This window comes from Vicia villosa, linkage group LG6 (genome assembly GCF_029867415.1).
Source record: "Vicia villosa cultivar HV-30 ecotype Madison, WI linkage group LG6, Vvil1.0, whole genome shotgun sequence".
Taxonomy (NCBI): domain Eukaryota; kingdom Viridiplantae; phylum Streptophyta; class Magnoliopsida; order Fabales; family Fabaceae; genus Vicia; species Vicia villosa.
This window is the reverse complement of record NC_081185.1, coordinates 103,512,583-103,527,117: the sequence shown is the minus strand read 5'-3', so window position 1 is coordinate 103,527,117 and position 14,535 is coordinate 103,512,583. Positions and strand designations below refer to the sequence as shown.

Genomic DNA, 14,535 nt, shown 5'->3' with positions numbered 1-14,535 from the left:
CAACTCGGTTAGTCGTGGTGCAACCAAGATGTCTAACTCGATTTGTCCAAGCGCACACGACTTTTTCTCTAACTTTGTCAAGAATGGTGGATTCGACGTAATGACAAAATGTCTTAATGGAACCACACAAATACCTAAAGTGTACCAATTTCTCGGTATACACCTCTTCGGAGTATGCATCCAAAATTTCCCTCCATGCCACCATTATCCTATCAACCACAACACCGGCTTTGATAACTTTACCATTTTCATCCGGCCTATCTTTTGTCCCAACCGCGGGTTTCAACTTGCTTCTCACGTTGCAAGTTATGTGATACCGGCAAAGTAACGCGGTAGATGTCGGGAAGACGGTATCGACCGTATTCATCAAAGCATTGTCCCGGTCGATGACAATGAAGTTTGGCATAACCTCTTGATCAACTAACAAAGACTTGCAAATTCCCAAGGCCCATGTAAAATTGTCTTCTTTTTCACACTCCAAAAAAGCAAACCCGACCGAATAAGTCTTGTCCGTCGAGGTCACACCGACTATCTCTAGAAGAGGAAGCCTATATTTGTTTGTCTTGTACGTCGAATCCATGACTAGAACGGTTGGAAATGTGTTGAATAATTTGATAATTTCGGGATGAGTCCAAAAAATATCACGCACCGTAACTTTGTCCTCAGAGGTTCGGAAGCTTGAAACATATTTGTTATCGCCTAGTAGTTTCAAAATTTGTTGCATTTCCGACCGAGGGCCCATATTCAAAACTTTGAGATTGTGTCGTTCATTGTAAACTTGTTTGATATTTGAAACGCTATCCGGTTTCTTATGCTTCAAATCGGCAAGTATGTTGTGAGGCGCCACTTTGACTATCGTAAAGTCCGATATCACATTCCTCTCTTCGCGGGACAAACGACACGCCATTGGATGTCCGTGTAACTTGACATCCAAGGCATGATTATGAATTTCACAAATTACAGTTAACCGCCACAAATCATCAACCCTCCGAGTAGCACGCAACTTAAAAGGACACCCGCACTTTCTCGATCCTGTGTCGTCGTGTTTTAGCATCCGGTGTGATTGTACATAACTCCCACCTCGTTCGCAATTCAAAACAACGAAAGATTTCCGCCTACTATTTCCGTTGTCCGACTTTAAAATAACAATTCCAAATCCAAGTTTACTAGCTTCGTTCTGAACCCACTCAATCAATTGTTCGCGACTACCGAAGCTCCGATCATTGGTAAATTCTTGCCGAACATCAACCGCATTGATCATAGGATTAACGTCGATAACCGGATCGTTATTAACGCTGCCAACTACTGGAACTACTGCGTCATCGTCTTGCACAATGTTGTCCGGATGCACCGTACCTAACAAATGAAAAAATTAGCAAAAGTTGGCCAAAACAGTTTCTTTTTTACTGCCATGGCATATTTCGGAAGTTCATTTCCGAAATTTGTTAGGTAATATATTTCAGAAATGAACTTCCGAACCATATCAGTTTCAGCATAAAATTCATCAATCAATGTAGTGAAATAGGGGAAAAAATGAGTGATGTTTACCTGAAATTGTAGCTTTCTATGCTCCCTTTAACGTGATCAACGATTTGAAACTTGATTTTAGGACGAAAAATGGATGGAGATTGATTGGGTTTTGGAGAGGGTTTGGGGAAGTTTTGGAGAAAAATGATGAAATAGTGAAGGAGGGAAATTTGTATATGCAGCAATATTTTCGGAAATGAACTTCCGAAAATATTCACGGTTTTGAATTTTTTTGGCTTCGGAAATGTATCTCCGAGAACACCACTTTTTTGGTGTTTTCGGAGATGCATTTCCAAAGTCAAAAAAAATTCAAAAAAAAAATAACTTCGGAGATGCATCTCCGAAGCAGGGGCAGTTTTGGGTTTTCGCTGGGGGTGACCCCATAGGGAAGTGAGTAAAGAAATTTTCTTAGTAAAAACCTTCAAAATATAATAAATATTTTAAATTTTTATTTTATTCAAAATATTATTGGTACAAATTTATTTACTATATAAGTCAAAATTAAAATGATAAATACCTAATAAAAGAGTTTTTTAATTATGTTCACAAATATTATAAATATTAGCAATCATTAAATCGTAATTAATCACAGTAGAAATGTTTTATTAAACTAATTATTACAACCAAAATAAAAATCGTAAATATATTGTTCTAGAAAAATCATATTGCAACCAAAATTATACTATCATTGTTCTTGAATATCTCTTCATTTTTTATATGCCTAAAAGTAACAGGAAGTTCCTCTGAAACATGTAGCTACAATTCATAACAAAACATTACACAAATACACAAAAAGAACATGCAGCTATAATTCAAAACAAATCATGACAGACATATGTGTTTCAATATGTGATATTTTCAATCATTTTTATGCATCAAGACATATATCCCCTTTACGTATCAAAAAAATGCCAGAATACATTTGTATCACAAATTATTTCACATGTAATATGATAATCTACAAAATTCAGTTATATAGAACAGTTTTGTGATTTGAATGTCAAAATGAAAACCATATATTTATGGGCTGCTGCAAGTGAACCAGGCCTAAGAAAATTCTGACCTTGCACCTTAGCAGTTTTTTTGTTAAGCAATAGAATTAATAAAACACCAGGATTCTATAATTTATTAAATATTTTAAATTAAAATAAAAACTAGATAGTCAAATTTTCTACAATCCAAGATATGGAAAATCTTCACCTGCATGATTAAGAGCTTGTGTCTTTGGTTGCATGAGTAGTCCCAAATGAGATAAATAGATGCACATAAAATAAGGGAAATGGATATTGGAGGTCGAAATCGCAGGCCGTGGCAGCGAAAGTAAATGTTGTAGGCGGCGTAACTGGACCTAGAGCTTGGAAGCAACGCAAATCTGAAGTAAATGTTGGAGGAAGATATTGAAATGAAGTACATCTAAGCAATGGAAGAAAGAAGGAAATACATAGGGTTCGTAAATGAAAGAGGGAATTTTAATTGAAAGGGGGAATCTCAAAATAAAGTAGAAATAAACGATATTCATGTTAGAACAAGATTTGGTTCTGCAATATGTCTTTGAGTTTTGATGATAACAATGAGTATGTTTGTATGAACAATTTTGTTATACTAGCGTTTGTTTTGTTGAGTACTTAATAGATAGGTTCTGATTCTGATGAAAAGGTGTGGCCAAAACATCAGAAGTTACTAAGTTATGTTTCCGCGCTACACAAGTCTTGATAAACAGTAGCAAAGCTTTAGAAGCATATGAAGTAATCACACTAATATGAATTTTGAAGAAACTATTCTGAAGACCAAGTGTTGAAGACTCTGAAGACGTGGTTTTGAAGACTCTGAAGACTCTGAAGGCTTGAAGTTCTGAATACTTAAGTTTCTGAAGACAAATGGTTTTGAAGACTAAGTGCTGAAGACTCTAAAGACGTGGTTCTGAAGATTCTGAAGACTTGAAGCTCTGAAGATCCAAAACTTATTTTCTTTTCTTCCAACTCATGCGGCGAGCCTCTGAAGTTCAAGAAGAACAAAAGATAACGTTATGTAGTACGAGGTACAAGGTACAGACAAATGTTTCATTCCACTACCACTACAAGAAAACAACACTTTAGCGTCGGTCACAAACCGTCGCTAACATCTTTAAAACCGACGTTAATAGCTGTTAGCGTCGGCTTAGTGTGGGGGTCGGGACCGTCGCTAAACACCTCGAAGCTAACAGTAGCGTAAGGCCGTCGCTACCGTAGCGCCGGCTAGAAGTAACGCTAAGTGGTCACTACTCGTTGTCCATAGCTTAGACCCATAACTGTAACGTCGGCCCCCACCGTCGCTAATATATGCTACGTGGCACCATATGGTTGGGTGTTCCCTTTTACCAACATTACATGTTGTCTATAGCGTCGGCTCCGTGGCGTCGCAACATGATGCCACGTGTTTCATTATGATAGGATAGTTGTAAATTTGAGGTTTTACGTTTTAATAGTAGCGTCGGCTGAAGCCGACGCCTTTTTTTTTCCGACCCAGTTTTTGCAAAAATTTGTTTTTTTTTTGTCTAATCAGTTTTGATTGCACCTATAAATTATAAAATATGATACAATAATATAATTTAATCGTTTTGAAAAAAAAGTAATAAATTGTAATCTAAAATCCATATAACATAAAAATCATATACTCGTACAATTCAACATCAGAACAATACATCCTGTTCATAAATAGGTGTACCAAAACATAGGTGTACCAAAACAAACAGCCTATTCAACATTACTTATAACACAATCTTATACTCATACGAGTTTACTTATACATGCCAAGGTGTACCAAAATAAGTTTACTTATAAGTCAAACTAGACATAAGAAAACCATAACACAATCTAGACATAAATCAACTCTATTGATCCTGATCATGACCATCAACAGCAACATCTTCCTCATCCTCCTCTTCCTCCTGCAACATTAAAAAAAACAATGTAAAATTAATAGAGTGAGAAGAAAATCTAACAGTATTAATATTCCCATACTTGAATTTTAACAAAATAAACTTTATTATATAGAGTCAGAACTTGACATTAATTCAACAAAATGAAGGAGTACAATATTCAATAAAGTGTTGCAAGAATCAATGCAGTATTAGAAATGTATAAGAATGTTTCAAAATATGTGATCATCTAAAGTTTAATCAATATGGTAGAGAAAATAAAATGTATAAGAATGTTTTGTCATGCTTATGGTTCTCTTATATGCAGACTTGTTCGAGATACTCATAAACTGGGTGCAAACATTATTCTCATTCAGGTGTGCATAATAAAACCCTGGATGCTCCCAGCATTGTTTTTTCAACTAATTTCCATGTGTTTTGATAATCTTAACGATGCGTGACTCATTTCAGGAACTCTTTGAAGGTTATTACTTCTGTCAGGCACCGAATAGTAAAAGTATTCAAACCAGTATCTTCTCTTTGTATTCAAACCAGTATTCAAAAGTTAGCTTCTGAATATGCTTACTAAAAAAAGTATTCAAACGAGTATAAACTATGAAAGAAATGAAAGTCAAAGGAATAGTAAAAGTACCGAATAATCATAATGAGAATGTTCACTCGAAGTAGAAAGTCGACCTGCCTGACGAGACTGGAACATATCAAACATTTTCCTAAGATCTTCAAATTGTTTTGCCAATTCATCTGTCCGCGCATTAGCTAGGGCAGCTTCTTCACGTGCTGCAACAGCTTCAGCTCTGGCAGCCTCAATGGCTTGGTTATCTGCCTCTCTATTGGGGTTTGTAATTGACACCTATGTCAAGAAGCTCACTCCATATCTTACGTTGCGCGCTAATTGTGCAGCTCCATAACACCGCCCCCGTGTTTTACCTCCTGCAGCTTCTTTCCACATTTGTATTCTTGTTGATCCATCGACATCATCACCACTTTGTGTGGCTTGTGTAACACTACTCGCGTATGTTTCCTGTACAACATAAGATGAATGTGTCAAAGATAATGTGCCATAATTATAACACTTTAACTAAAAATACAAATGATGTTCTATGAGAATTTTTTTACAAATGATGTTTCCTGTACAAATGATGTGTCAAAGATAATTGTGCAGCTCTATGAGAATTAATGGCAGTTTGATTTGCAGCTATAAATGTACCTCTATTTATAACCAAAAGGAACTCTATTATCTTGGATCAAAATGATTTTTCAGTTTTCCAAATGGAAACCAAACATACTCCTAGTTCATAATTATTTCTAAGAAAGTAAGGGTTATTGCTCAGTAACAACAGAGGCTGGTTTTACCACAAAGAGTATCAAATGGAGAGTTGAGGTGTTGGTTTAAAAGGACAACAGTTACTGCATGATGATTATGTCGTGTGTTATTAAAGTTTTCTTCTTCCCCATATGTTTCCAGCTACTTGTAAGCCTTCTTCCCCATATGTTTCCAGCTACTTGCTCTTACAAAACACTTCACACTGTAACTTTTATGGTTAATGCATTTTAAATAGTATGTATCTGTTCCGAATTCAAATCATGTCTTGAATATGAAACAGTGTTAAATATTTTGGAATTCAAATCATGTTTACAATCTATTTATAATCTATTGTAGTTCTCCTTAACTCGGAAGATTTCATTCGGTTTGGAACTAAAAATGAAATGCTAGGCGGTACGGAATTGTGTCTCATTACGCAATGTAAAGTTAACCATTCAAGTCTTAAGTAAGCAAGAGAAATGAGAAGTAATGTGAAAATAAAATTAAATATTTGAAATTGTGCAATATAGCCGTCGTATTGAATCGGACGGTGATTAATACTTTGAGGAGCAGAATTGTCTATTTCTAGCTAAGTGAAACTCTACTTGTTTGTTCTGTGCCTATTTCTATACTTTGAGCAAAATTGCGCAACGAATCAAGATTTTAGCCTCACACCTAAAATTATTTCCACTCTGCCTCACTCTAATTTTTTGTAGACTTTTATTAGACAGACCTATATGAGAAGGGTTGCCACCACAACTGTTATGAACATAGGATATGGAAGAAAAAAATCCATCCTTAATGACTTAGTGTATATTTGAACTACATTGATTACATAAAGTAAATGTTGAATCTGTGTTAATTTTGCAAATGGGGTACTTGTTTGATTTGTCTTGTAATGTATCTGACAGTTGACAGTGTATATGCACACTACACTTTAAGATGTGACAACTTTAACATCTAAAATTAGAAAAAAAGAATTATCTAAAAATTGCTAAACAATAAACAACTCCAACCATATTGTGATCTAAGGTGTTTGGAGTTCTTTTACAAAGATTCCCCTTTAAATGGCTCAACAAAGCCAATCCAAGTGACCCAATTCACATTCTAAGATAAAATCTTTCTTTTTCTCTTTTTCTTTCTATTCATTCAAATTATGTCCTTTCTCTTAAAATGAACAGTTTTGAGCTAATATTGAAAGCATGGAAAAAAATGATTGAATGTATAAGCAACTATAACTTATAACTCATTTTGAGACTTGAAGCTATTCTTGGTTGCTATAACTTATAAGCTTCCTAGTTGTTTTTTTCTGAATCTAATATACAAAACCAGCAACTATACAAAACCACTTTCTCTTCAATTCAATTTCAATTTCAATTTTCTTTCTCTAATTTCCATTTTTCCCATATCTAATTTATCTCCAATTTCTATCAGTCGCCCAAAGCAAGTGAAAGACGTTGCTCACCAAGAAGAAGTAGTCCGAGTACTCACCAACACTCTCGAAAATGTGCTTAAGATCATCTAATTATGCTGCTTACTTGTTTGACAGTGTGACAGTGTACTCACTAAGTGAAAGACGTTGACAGTATTTGTTTTGACAGTGTGGCTGGGTGTTATTCTCTGCCTACTTGAAACAAATTTTAGAGTTGCTGTTGATGTTTTTCATAATGTATTTTCTTCCTAGTCGCAAATTCAGCAACTTCAAAATGAAAATGAAACTAACATGTCTCATGCAACTTCATAATGTATTTTCTTCCTAGTCACAAATTTAGAAACTTCAAAACGAAAATGAAACGAACAACTTACATGTGTTTTTGATGCACGCTCGTCAACCCACTCCCCATTCTTCTTTTTGTGGGTGGCAATGAAGAGCTCATCCGGATGTGCGGGTCGCTTGAGTTTTTTAGCCTATAATTAAAGATAATATATATGGTCACAATGTATATTGAATATAATTATATTAAAGCATTTCAATTACAAATATAATACATACCAATTCAAGTGCAACATCATGGTGAGCTATACGACCAGACGTATGGACTGCCCCACCTCTGCTTGATGATCGATTAATCTTATTTTGTTTGGAGACATCCTTGAACTCTTTTGTCTCCCACTTTGCAAGAAGAAACTCCCATGTATCTACACCCATCCAAGGCGGCTTGCGCGCCTGATCTTTAGCCTTTTGCAATATATCACGCAGTCGTGCAGCACACCTTTGATGAAACAAGCCTTCCATTTTAGCATCATCGCAACGGTCCCAGCTTACAAGTGACTGACAAAATATACAAATAATAAATGAAACTCAACAATATACATTATAATCAAAATACTAAAAAAGAAATTACATGTCTTACTTTAAACATGTTGAACCATTCCTTTCTCTCGGCTTGTCTTTCATCGCGTTTAAGCTCACTATAATTATAAAAAGTACCCCGGTAAAGCTTTACTATAACTTTTCTGCACATTTCGGCAACAAGGTTGCCTGGACTTAACCTATGAGGCAAAGGAAAAATGTTTGTTAATTAAAACACATATGTAACACGCAAAGCAATCCATTCACGTCAATTTTAGACATTTCTTCACCTCATAAAGCACCAACAACAGCAATGTAAATGTTCTGAAAAGAGGCTATATTAAACTGACAGTAAGCATTATGAAAAAAGGCTATATTAATTATTAGTTTTAACAGCCACCTTCTATTCTATTTTCACAGAAACAATCTTTTATATCAATGTTATTAATTATTAGTTTTAACAGCCACCTTCTATTCTATTAATTATTAGTTACTGGAAAAACTGTGTGGAGAAACCTATTGGTATTTTGAGTATGCCAATTTCAATGTTACTGGTAGTAAGCCTATGGGAATTACAATATAGGTTATTACTTTTACCTCGGTTAAGAATACACTTTCTAGGTTTTTATGGCTTCTAAATACACTAAGATTGAGATGAAAAATTAAGCACTGATACAAAAACAAAATCAAAATTCTAAACGTTGAATCAAAGTAATTAAACAGAACTCATAATCATAGTTATTGTAACATTTAAGAAACTGTAGGTTAAATGCATATTCAGATTCTATTAAATCAAAATTCTAAACATTGAATTAAAGTAATTAATCAGAACTCATAATCATAGTTATACTCTCTACCAATTCAAAAACATTCAGATTCTATTATGTCAATGTACAAAATAGAACAGAAAGTGTGCTTACGCATTAGTATCTTCCACAATATAGATCTTCGGTCGCTGCCCATCATCTTGTTCTTGTTGTTCCTCGTTAGAAAGTGCTTGGTCACCCTCTTCTTGAACGTCCTCTTCCGAGGTGTGATGGGGAGGACTTTGCAAAACATGATGAGTATATCCTGGGGTAGGAATGAATCTGAATTCCTCGGAAGTCGGGATTGATGGTTGAGGTTGATCAATAGGTGGCGGTGTTGGGTTTGTCTGTGCTAGTGGTGGTTGGGTTTGTATGAGTCGTTGACCATTTCATTCCTTGCATGAAATTGTTCTTCATCACCTGTATTATCTCCACCAGCATTCTTACCGCTACTAATATGACCATCAAGGTCCACATTTTGATTCGCTTCTCCATGATCAATCCATGTATAATAGTTGGGCAAAAAACCATATTTGTACAAGTGATGTTTGACCTCATTAGGCGTTTTCAAGATAATGCAACCGCATTTTACACAAGGACACCTTATCCCCCCTCGTTTAAAAATTGTGGTCGATTCATGGATTTAGTGACAAAATCTTCTACTCCACTAACAAAACCATCTTTTAAACCATACCTATCGGAGTTAACTCTATCATACATCCAACTTCGATCCATTTTCTACATTAAAAACAAACATAAGTTTATCTATTTCAAATAGATTTATCTATTTCTCAAAGTAAGAAAGATTAAATCCAGGGAATATATTACAAATAGATTTATCTATTTCAAATAGATTTATCCATTTTCTACATACTAATCTCTAAAATTGGAAGAAATTAAAAACAGAGTCAAATATGTTACACAAGGTAGATTAGCAGCCACCAATATTAACAGCCACCAATAATTCTCTTCTTAGTATACACCAAAATTAAAAACAGAGTCATATTATTAGTTTTAACAGCCACCAATAATTCTCTTCTTAGTATATGTTTGGACCCACAAACAACTAGTAACAAAAATATGCTATACTGAATATCGAGGTTGTTCAACAAGTTTTAGATATTAATTTCTAGTATTTTCTAATATAATCTTAGGATTATTATTCAAAATAAAGTTAAAAATATCTTCAATCTAATAATAGCAATTGGTTAAGAGTATAATAAAACGGAAGCGCATTACTAGAACAGCATCAACTTAGAACAGTAAAATAACAAACACTACTTATTATACCACCACCATCACAAACAACACAAAACTCTCTCTTCAATCAATTTTCAGAAAAAAAACATTATACTATTCTCCATCATTATCATCTCATTCATCATCGTTATTTATTACTGAACACTACTTTTGTATTTGTTCTCTTCTGTTACTGACAAACATATAAACTCACAAAACACACGCGTCCTCTAGAAAGACCTTTTTCAATCCAAAAAAAAATGCTATACTGAAGATAGATAGCAATTGAACAACTGTTCAAAACTTGTTGTGCTGATAATGGTTGTTCAAAAGATTTGTTGTGCTGATAAAGGTTGTTCAAATGATTTGTTTTTTTTCATATAAGAATAATTGGCTAGTAGAACCATTTAGAATAATTAGCTAGTAGGATAAAGTTTGGTGTTTCTTTTCCTACTCAAGTATCAGGTGCCATGAATAAGTGCCAAATTATCACACAGTTGATTGCTTACTATTGCATTCCAATACCAGACTATGTCAAGTTCTCCATTTAAAAGCGATAAGCTATACAATCTTTAATAAAAGGCCAACAGAATCAACAATGACTATCAACCGCGGTAAAGAGAATCGAAACTAAAACATAAGAAATCTAACCGTGATGATGATGAAGTCCTTCTCGATTCAGACGGAAGAAATCGAAACTGCAATTTAGGGATTCTTTTTGAAAACTGCAATTTGTATAATACAACAAAATTAAAAAAGTCATGTGACTCCTAAATCACGTGTAAAAATGTTTCAACGACTTTAATAAATACGTAAAATCAACGAACTTGCGTTGAAAACACATGAAAATTCAGTAGCTACTACAATATACAATATACTACTTAAATTTATGTGTGTGTATGTATATATCAAAGAAGTAAGACGCTGTGCTTTGAACATAATGTTTTCCAACCATTTGCTTAGTACATAAACTTAATCTTCATTGTGTATTGCAGAAGTAACATTCATTCATGCCTAAAAAAGAACTTCCCGTGCTCAACGGATAACCCTCGTAAGTGTGTGACCATACAAATTATAAAATATTCTTAAATCTGATATGCTGCTATAAATAGTGATTCAAATTTTGTTAACATGTCGTTACTCCATGCGCATTAATTGCGGTGGTAGTGAAGCAAACGTTAGTGGTAGTATATATGAAGCAGACATAGAACGAAAAGGCGCTTCAATGTAATTTATCACTAACGGTTGGGCTCTTAGCAGCACAGGGAGCGCGTCGGTGGGTGATGAATGACAATGAGCGCGTCTTAGGTTGTACCTTAATAATCGGGATATACATATTATACCTACAACAACCCTGATACACTTCTGCCACTGCTTCATATTTCAATAACAGTTGAATGATTTTTGAATAAATTCCCCGGTAAAGAGTTCAATCAACCCCTATCCTAAATCCTAGTAACAGAACTATAGAGTTCAGCTGCTGCAACAACTAAACCATCCAAATTCTACACGAAACATGTCAAAATGAGCACAAATCACAATATAGCAGATTACATTAACCTAGTTATGCAGAATATTTGAGTACTACCATAATCTTTCTAATAACAAAATATGATCAATCACAAGGTAAACAATCTAAGCAAAATGTAACATGAACGGAATGCAGACAAAACTAAACAACAAAAGTTCCACTTCAGAAATAAATAATTTTAGGATTGATAATAATCAATCTACAAGTTTCAAAGAACACACAAGTGAAAACTGAAAACGTAGTAATCTAGTGTGACGAATTTGTACGATTATGTTAACCATATGTAATATGCAAAAAGGTATATGAAGTAACCACTACACCAAATCACAAATAATTCCTGGTTTATCACGGTTAATCACAAATACCAAATTTGGTGGGAAAATTTCTAGCTAATATGTAAATTACGGGTAAAGCCTACCTAAAGACCTGTACTAAAAGGAACTGGTAATCTTAACCAACAAGTTAATAATACAACCAATTTCAGACCCACCGAAGACCTGCCTCTCAAATTAGAACAAACTGTACTCTATAAAAGGCCAGTCAAACATATCAACAAATCGCAGCTCGACGAGTAGGCAAGGTTCAACCTCTTCCATGAACTTAGGGTTTAGTTGAATTAGAGTGAAATTGAGAACAAGAAGTTAAAGTGGGTGTGATGGTGTTGAAGTGAAAAAGAGGGTGAAAGGATGATGATTGAAGAGGGTGAGCATGGTCTTATTGTCATGTATGATGCTATTGGTGTTAGAAGACATGCTGGTACGCAAAACTGATGAACCTTATTCACTGAAACAACAAATCGGAAAAAAGAACCGATGAATGGGAAAGGGAAAGAAGAAACTAGAGCTTACTTGAGAAAAAGGAATTACGTCGTCACGACTCCGGTCACGTCGTTACGGCTCCGATCACCTTCAAACACCTGAAACAAGGAACCGATGAAACTGAAACAAGGAACGAAGAAACGATGGAATGAAGAAGAAACGATGAGAACCTCACATTGAAATGGAATGGAGAAACGATGAGAAGAAATGATTGCTGCTGTTTAGGGTTTTTGTTTTTAAGAACGATGGAAGGATTTTTCAGAAGAAGAAGAAACGATGGTTTTTTGTTTAGAATGGTTTTTTTTTTTTAATTTCAATGGCAATTTTGTTTACATATGGCTTTTTATTTAGTATATAATATTAATATATATTTGAGTTTGATATAATTTTGATTTTATTATTTTAATTTTAAAATTTTATTTTATAAATTAAATTTTAGTTATAAAAATACTTTTATTTTATAAATTAAATTTGTATAAGATATTACTTCTACTTTTATTTTATAAATTTATAATATTGTTTTGTTTTTGAAATCTTGATTCAACATATAATTTTAGTTTTAGTTTATTATGTTTAAATTTTATTTTCAAAATCAACTTAATATGTATTTTTGTTTGTTTTATTAATTTATACTTAATAATAAATAAATAAAAATTATTTAAAATAATAAAAAACAAAAGTGGTGGGGAAAATGAAATAATTTCGCACCAAATATAGCGTCGGTTCTGACCGTCGCTACCATGAAAAAATTAAAAAAAAAAATGAAATTTATATATGAAAAGGAGGCAAACGAAATTGATGGAGGCAAATGAAATAATTTCGCACGAAGAGTAGCGTCGGCCAGAACCGTCGCTAGAGTAAAAATTAAACTTTTTTATTTAGCAATAATTGTAAAGGAGGCAAACGAAATTGGTGGAGGGAAATGAAATTTTTCTGCTTCAGTCGTAGCGTCGGTGTTGGCCGACGCTAAAGTAAAGATATAAAAAAAATAAAACAATTGCTTATTTCCTTAGCTAGCGTCGGTTATGTGAGACGTTAAGGAAACGCTAATAGCGTCGGAGTCGGGGCCGACGTTAAAAAATTGCATCTAAAACATGCTTTTCTTGTACTGTATCCAGAAAGGACGGACGTTGGGTACTATCTTATCTCCCACTACATTCAAGTCGCCAATTTTCAAGAAGTTCCAGGTCTGCCCTCCAAGAGATATATTATTATATTGGCTATATAAAAGGCTTAAAGACTAAAGAGAAAGCTGTTAATTCACGATCATATCCAATCTGAGAAAGTTGTTCATAGTTTTATACTCTTAGTCTAGTTTTGAAATATATCGTTTACATTCAGCTTGTGTAGAAGCACTTATATTGTAAACAAACTCTGATTCAAATTGTTGTTTGATTTTGCCTCAAGGGACCTGTTGATCAGTAGTCTTGGGAAGTTTAGGACTAGAGGGTCTTAAAGTTTGTTAGTCATAGGCAGTTGCTTGTGCAGGGGTTAGGCACTTGCGGTTGCTTGTGCAGAGTCAATCACAGACGATTGCTTGTGCAGGGTTAGTCACTTGCGGGTAACTTGTGCATTGTAGTTAGTCACTTGCGGTTGCTTGTGCAATGTTGGTCACCGGCGGTTGCCCGTGCATTTGTAATCAGTTTGGTTATAGTGGATTAAGACCTCGATTGAGAGAGGAGAAATCACCTTGGCGGGTGGACTAGACTAGCTTGGGAATTTCTCAAGTGAACTAGTATAAACATACCTTGTTTTATCCTTCTTGCAATCTATAGTTATTATCAAGAGTAAAGAGTTTGTGTTTTAAAGAGGGAAGATTTTTAATCAAGTTTTGTTTGTTAAAACCCCTATTCAAACCCCTCATGTCTAGTGTTTTTCACGGATTCAGTTGGCATCAGAGCTCCGGTTCTGAGTGGTGATAAAGAGTTTGAATCTTTATTAGACACTTAACAGTGTTCAATACCGATCCAGAGTGTGTGAAAAAAAATGGCTGCTCCTGCAGAAACTCCTACCAACAATGTTACTGTTGATAATAACGATAGAGAGCGCTATAGGACTAAACCTCATTTGTTTGATGGAAAAAAGATTGACTATTGGAAGG

General features: G+C 34.4%; 1 protein-coding gene across 7 annotated transcripts; it reads right to left on the bottom strand.

Moving 5' to 3' along the window:
- Nucleotides 1-4,185: 4,185 nt before the first annotated feature.
- LOC131612002 (uncharacterized) lies at nucleotides 4,186-12,728 on the bottom strand. 7 transcript variants are annotated; one of them, XM_058883813.1, is made up of 9 exons: nucleotides 12,610-12,728; nucleotides 12,465-12,532; nucleotides 10,737-10,810; nucleotides 8,961-9,584; nucleotides 8,102-8,240; nucleotides 7,741-8,019; nucleotides 7,554-7,655; nucleotides 5,076-5,465; nucleotides 4,186-4,453 (listed from the first exon to the last, which is right to left on the bottom strand). In XM_058883813.1, the coding sequence occupies exons 5-8, from the start codon at nucleotides 8,210-8,212 to the stop codon at nucleotides 5,295-5,297; spliced, it is 663 nt and encodes a 220-aa protein (XP_058739796.1). In that variant the 5' UTR covers nucleotides 8,213-8,240; nucleotides 8,961-9,584; nucleotides 10,737-10,810; nucleotides 12,465-12,532; nucleotides 12,610-12,728; the 3' UTR covers nucleotides 4,186-4,453; nucleotides 5,076-5,294. The 7 variants fall into 7 exon arrangements, with proteins under 7 accessions (XP_058739796.1, XP_058739797.1, XP_058739801.1 ...); XM_058883814.1 differs by having other exon boundaries at nucleotides 12,605-12,721; XM_058883818.1 differs by lacking the exon at nucleotides 10,737-10,810.
- Between the last annotated feature and the right edge of the window lie 1,807 nt (nucleotides 12,729-14,535).

What these genes read in the sequence shown, in the direction of transcription:
- LOC131612002 (XM_058883813.1), bottom strand. Translation starts at nt 8,212, where the DNA reads ATGTGCAGAAAAGTTATAGTAAAGCTTTACCGGGGTACTTTTTATAAT. An exon ending in ATGATGTTGCACTTGAATTG is followed by an intron (nt 7,656 to 7,740) that starts GTATGTATTATA and finishes CTTTAATTATAG; the next exon opens with GCTAAAAAACTCAAGCGACC. An exon ending in AGCGTGCATCAAAAACACAT is followed by an intron (nt 5,466 to 7,553) that starts GTAAGTTGTTCG and finishes TATGTTGTACAG; the next exon opens with GAAACATACGCGAGTAGTGT.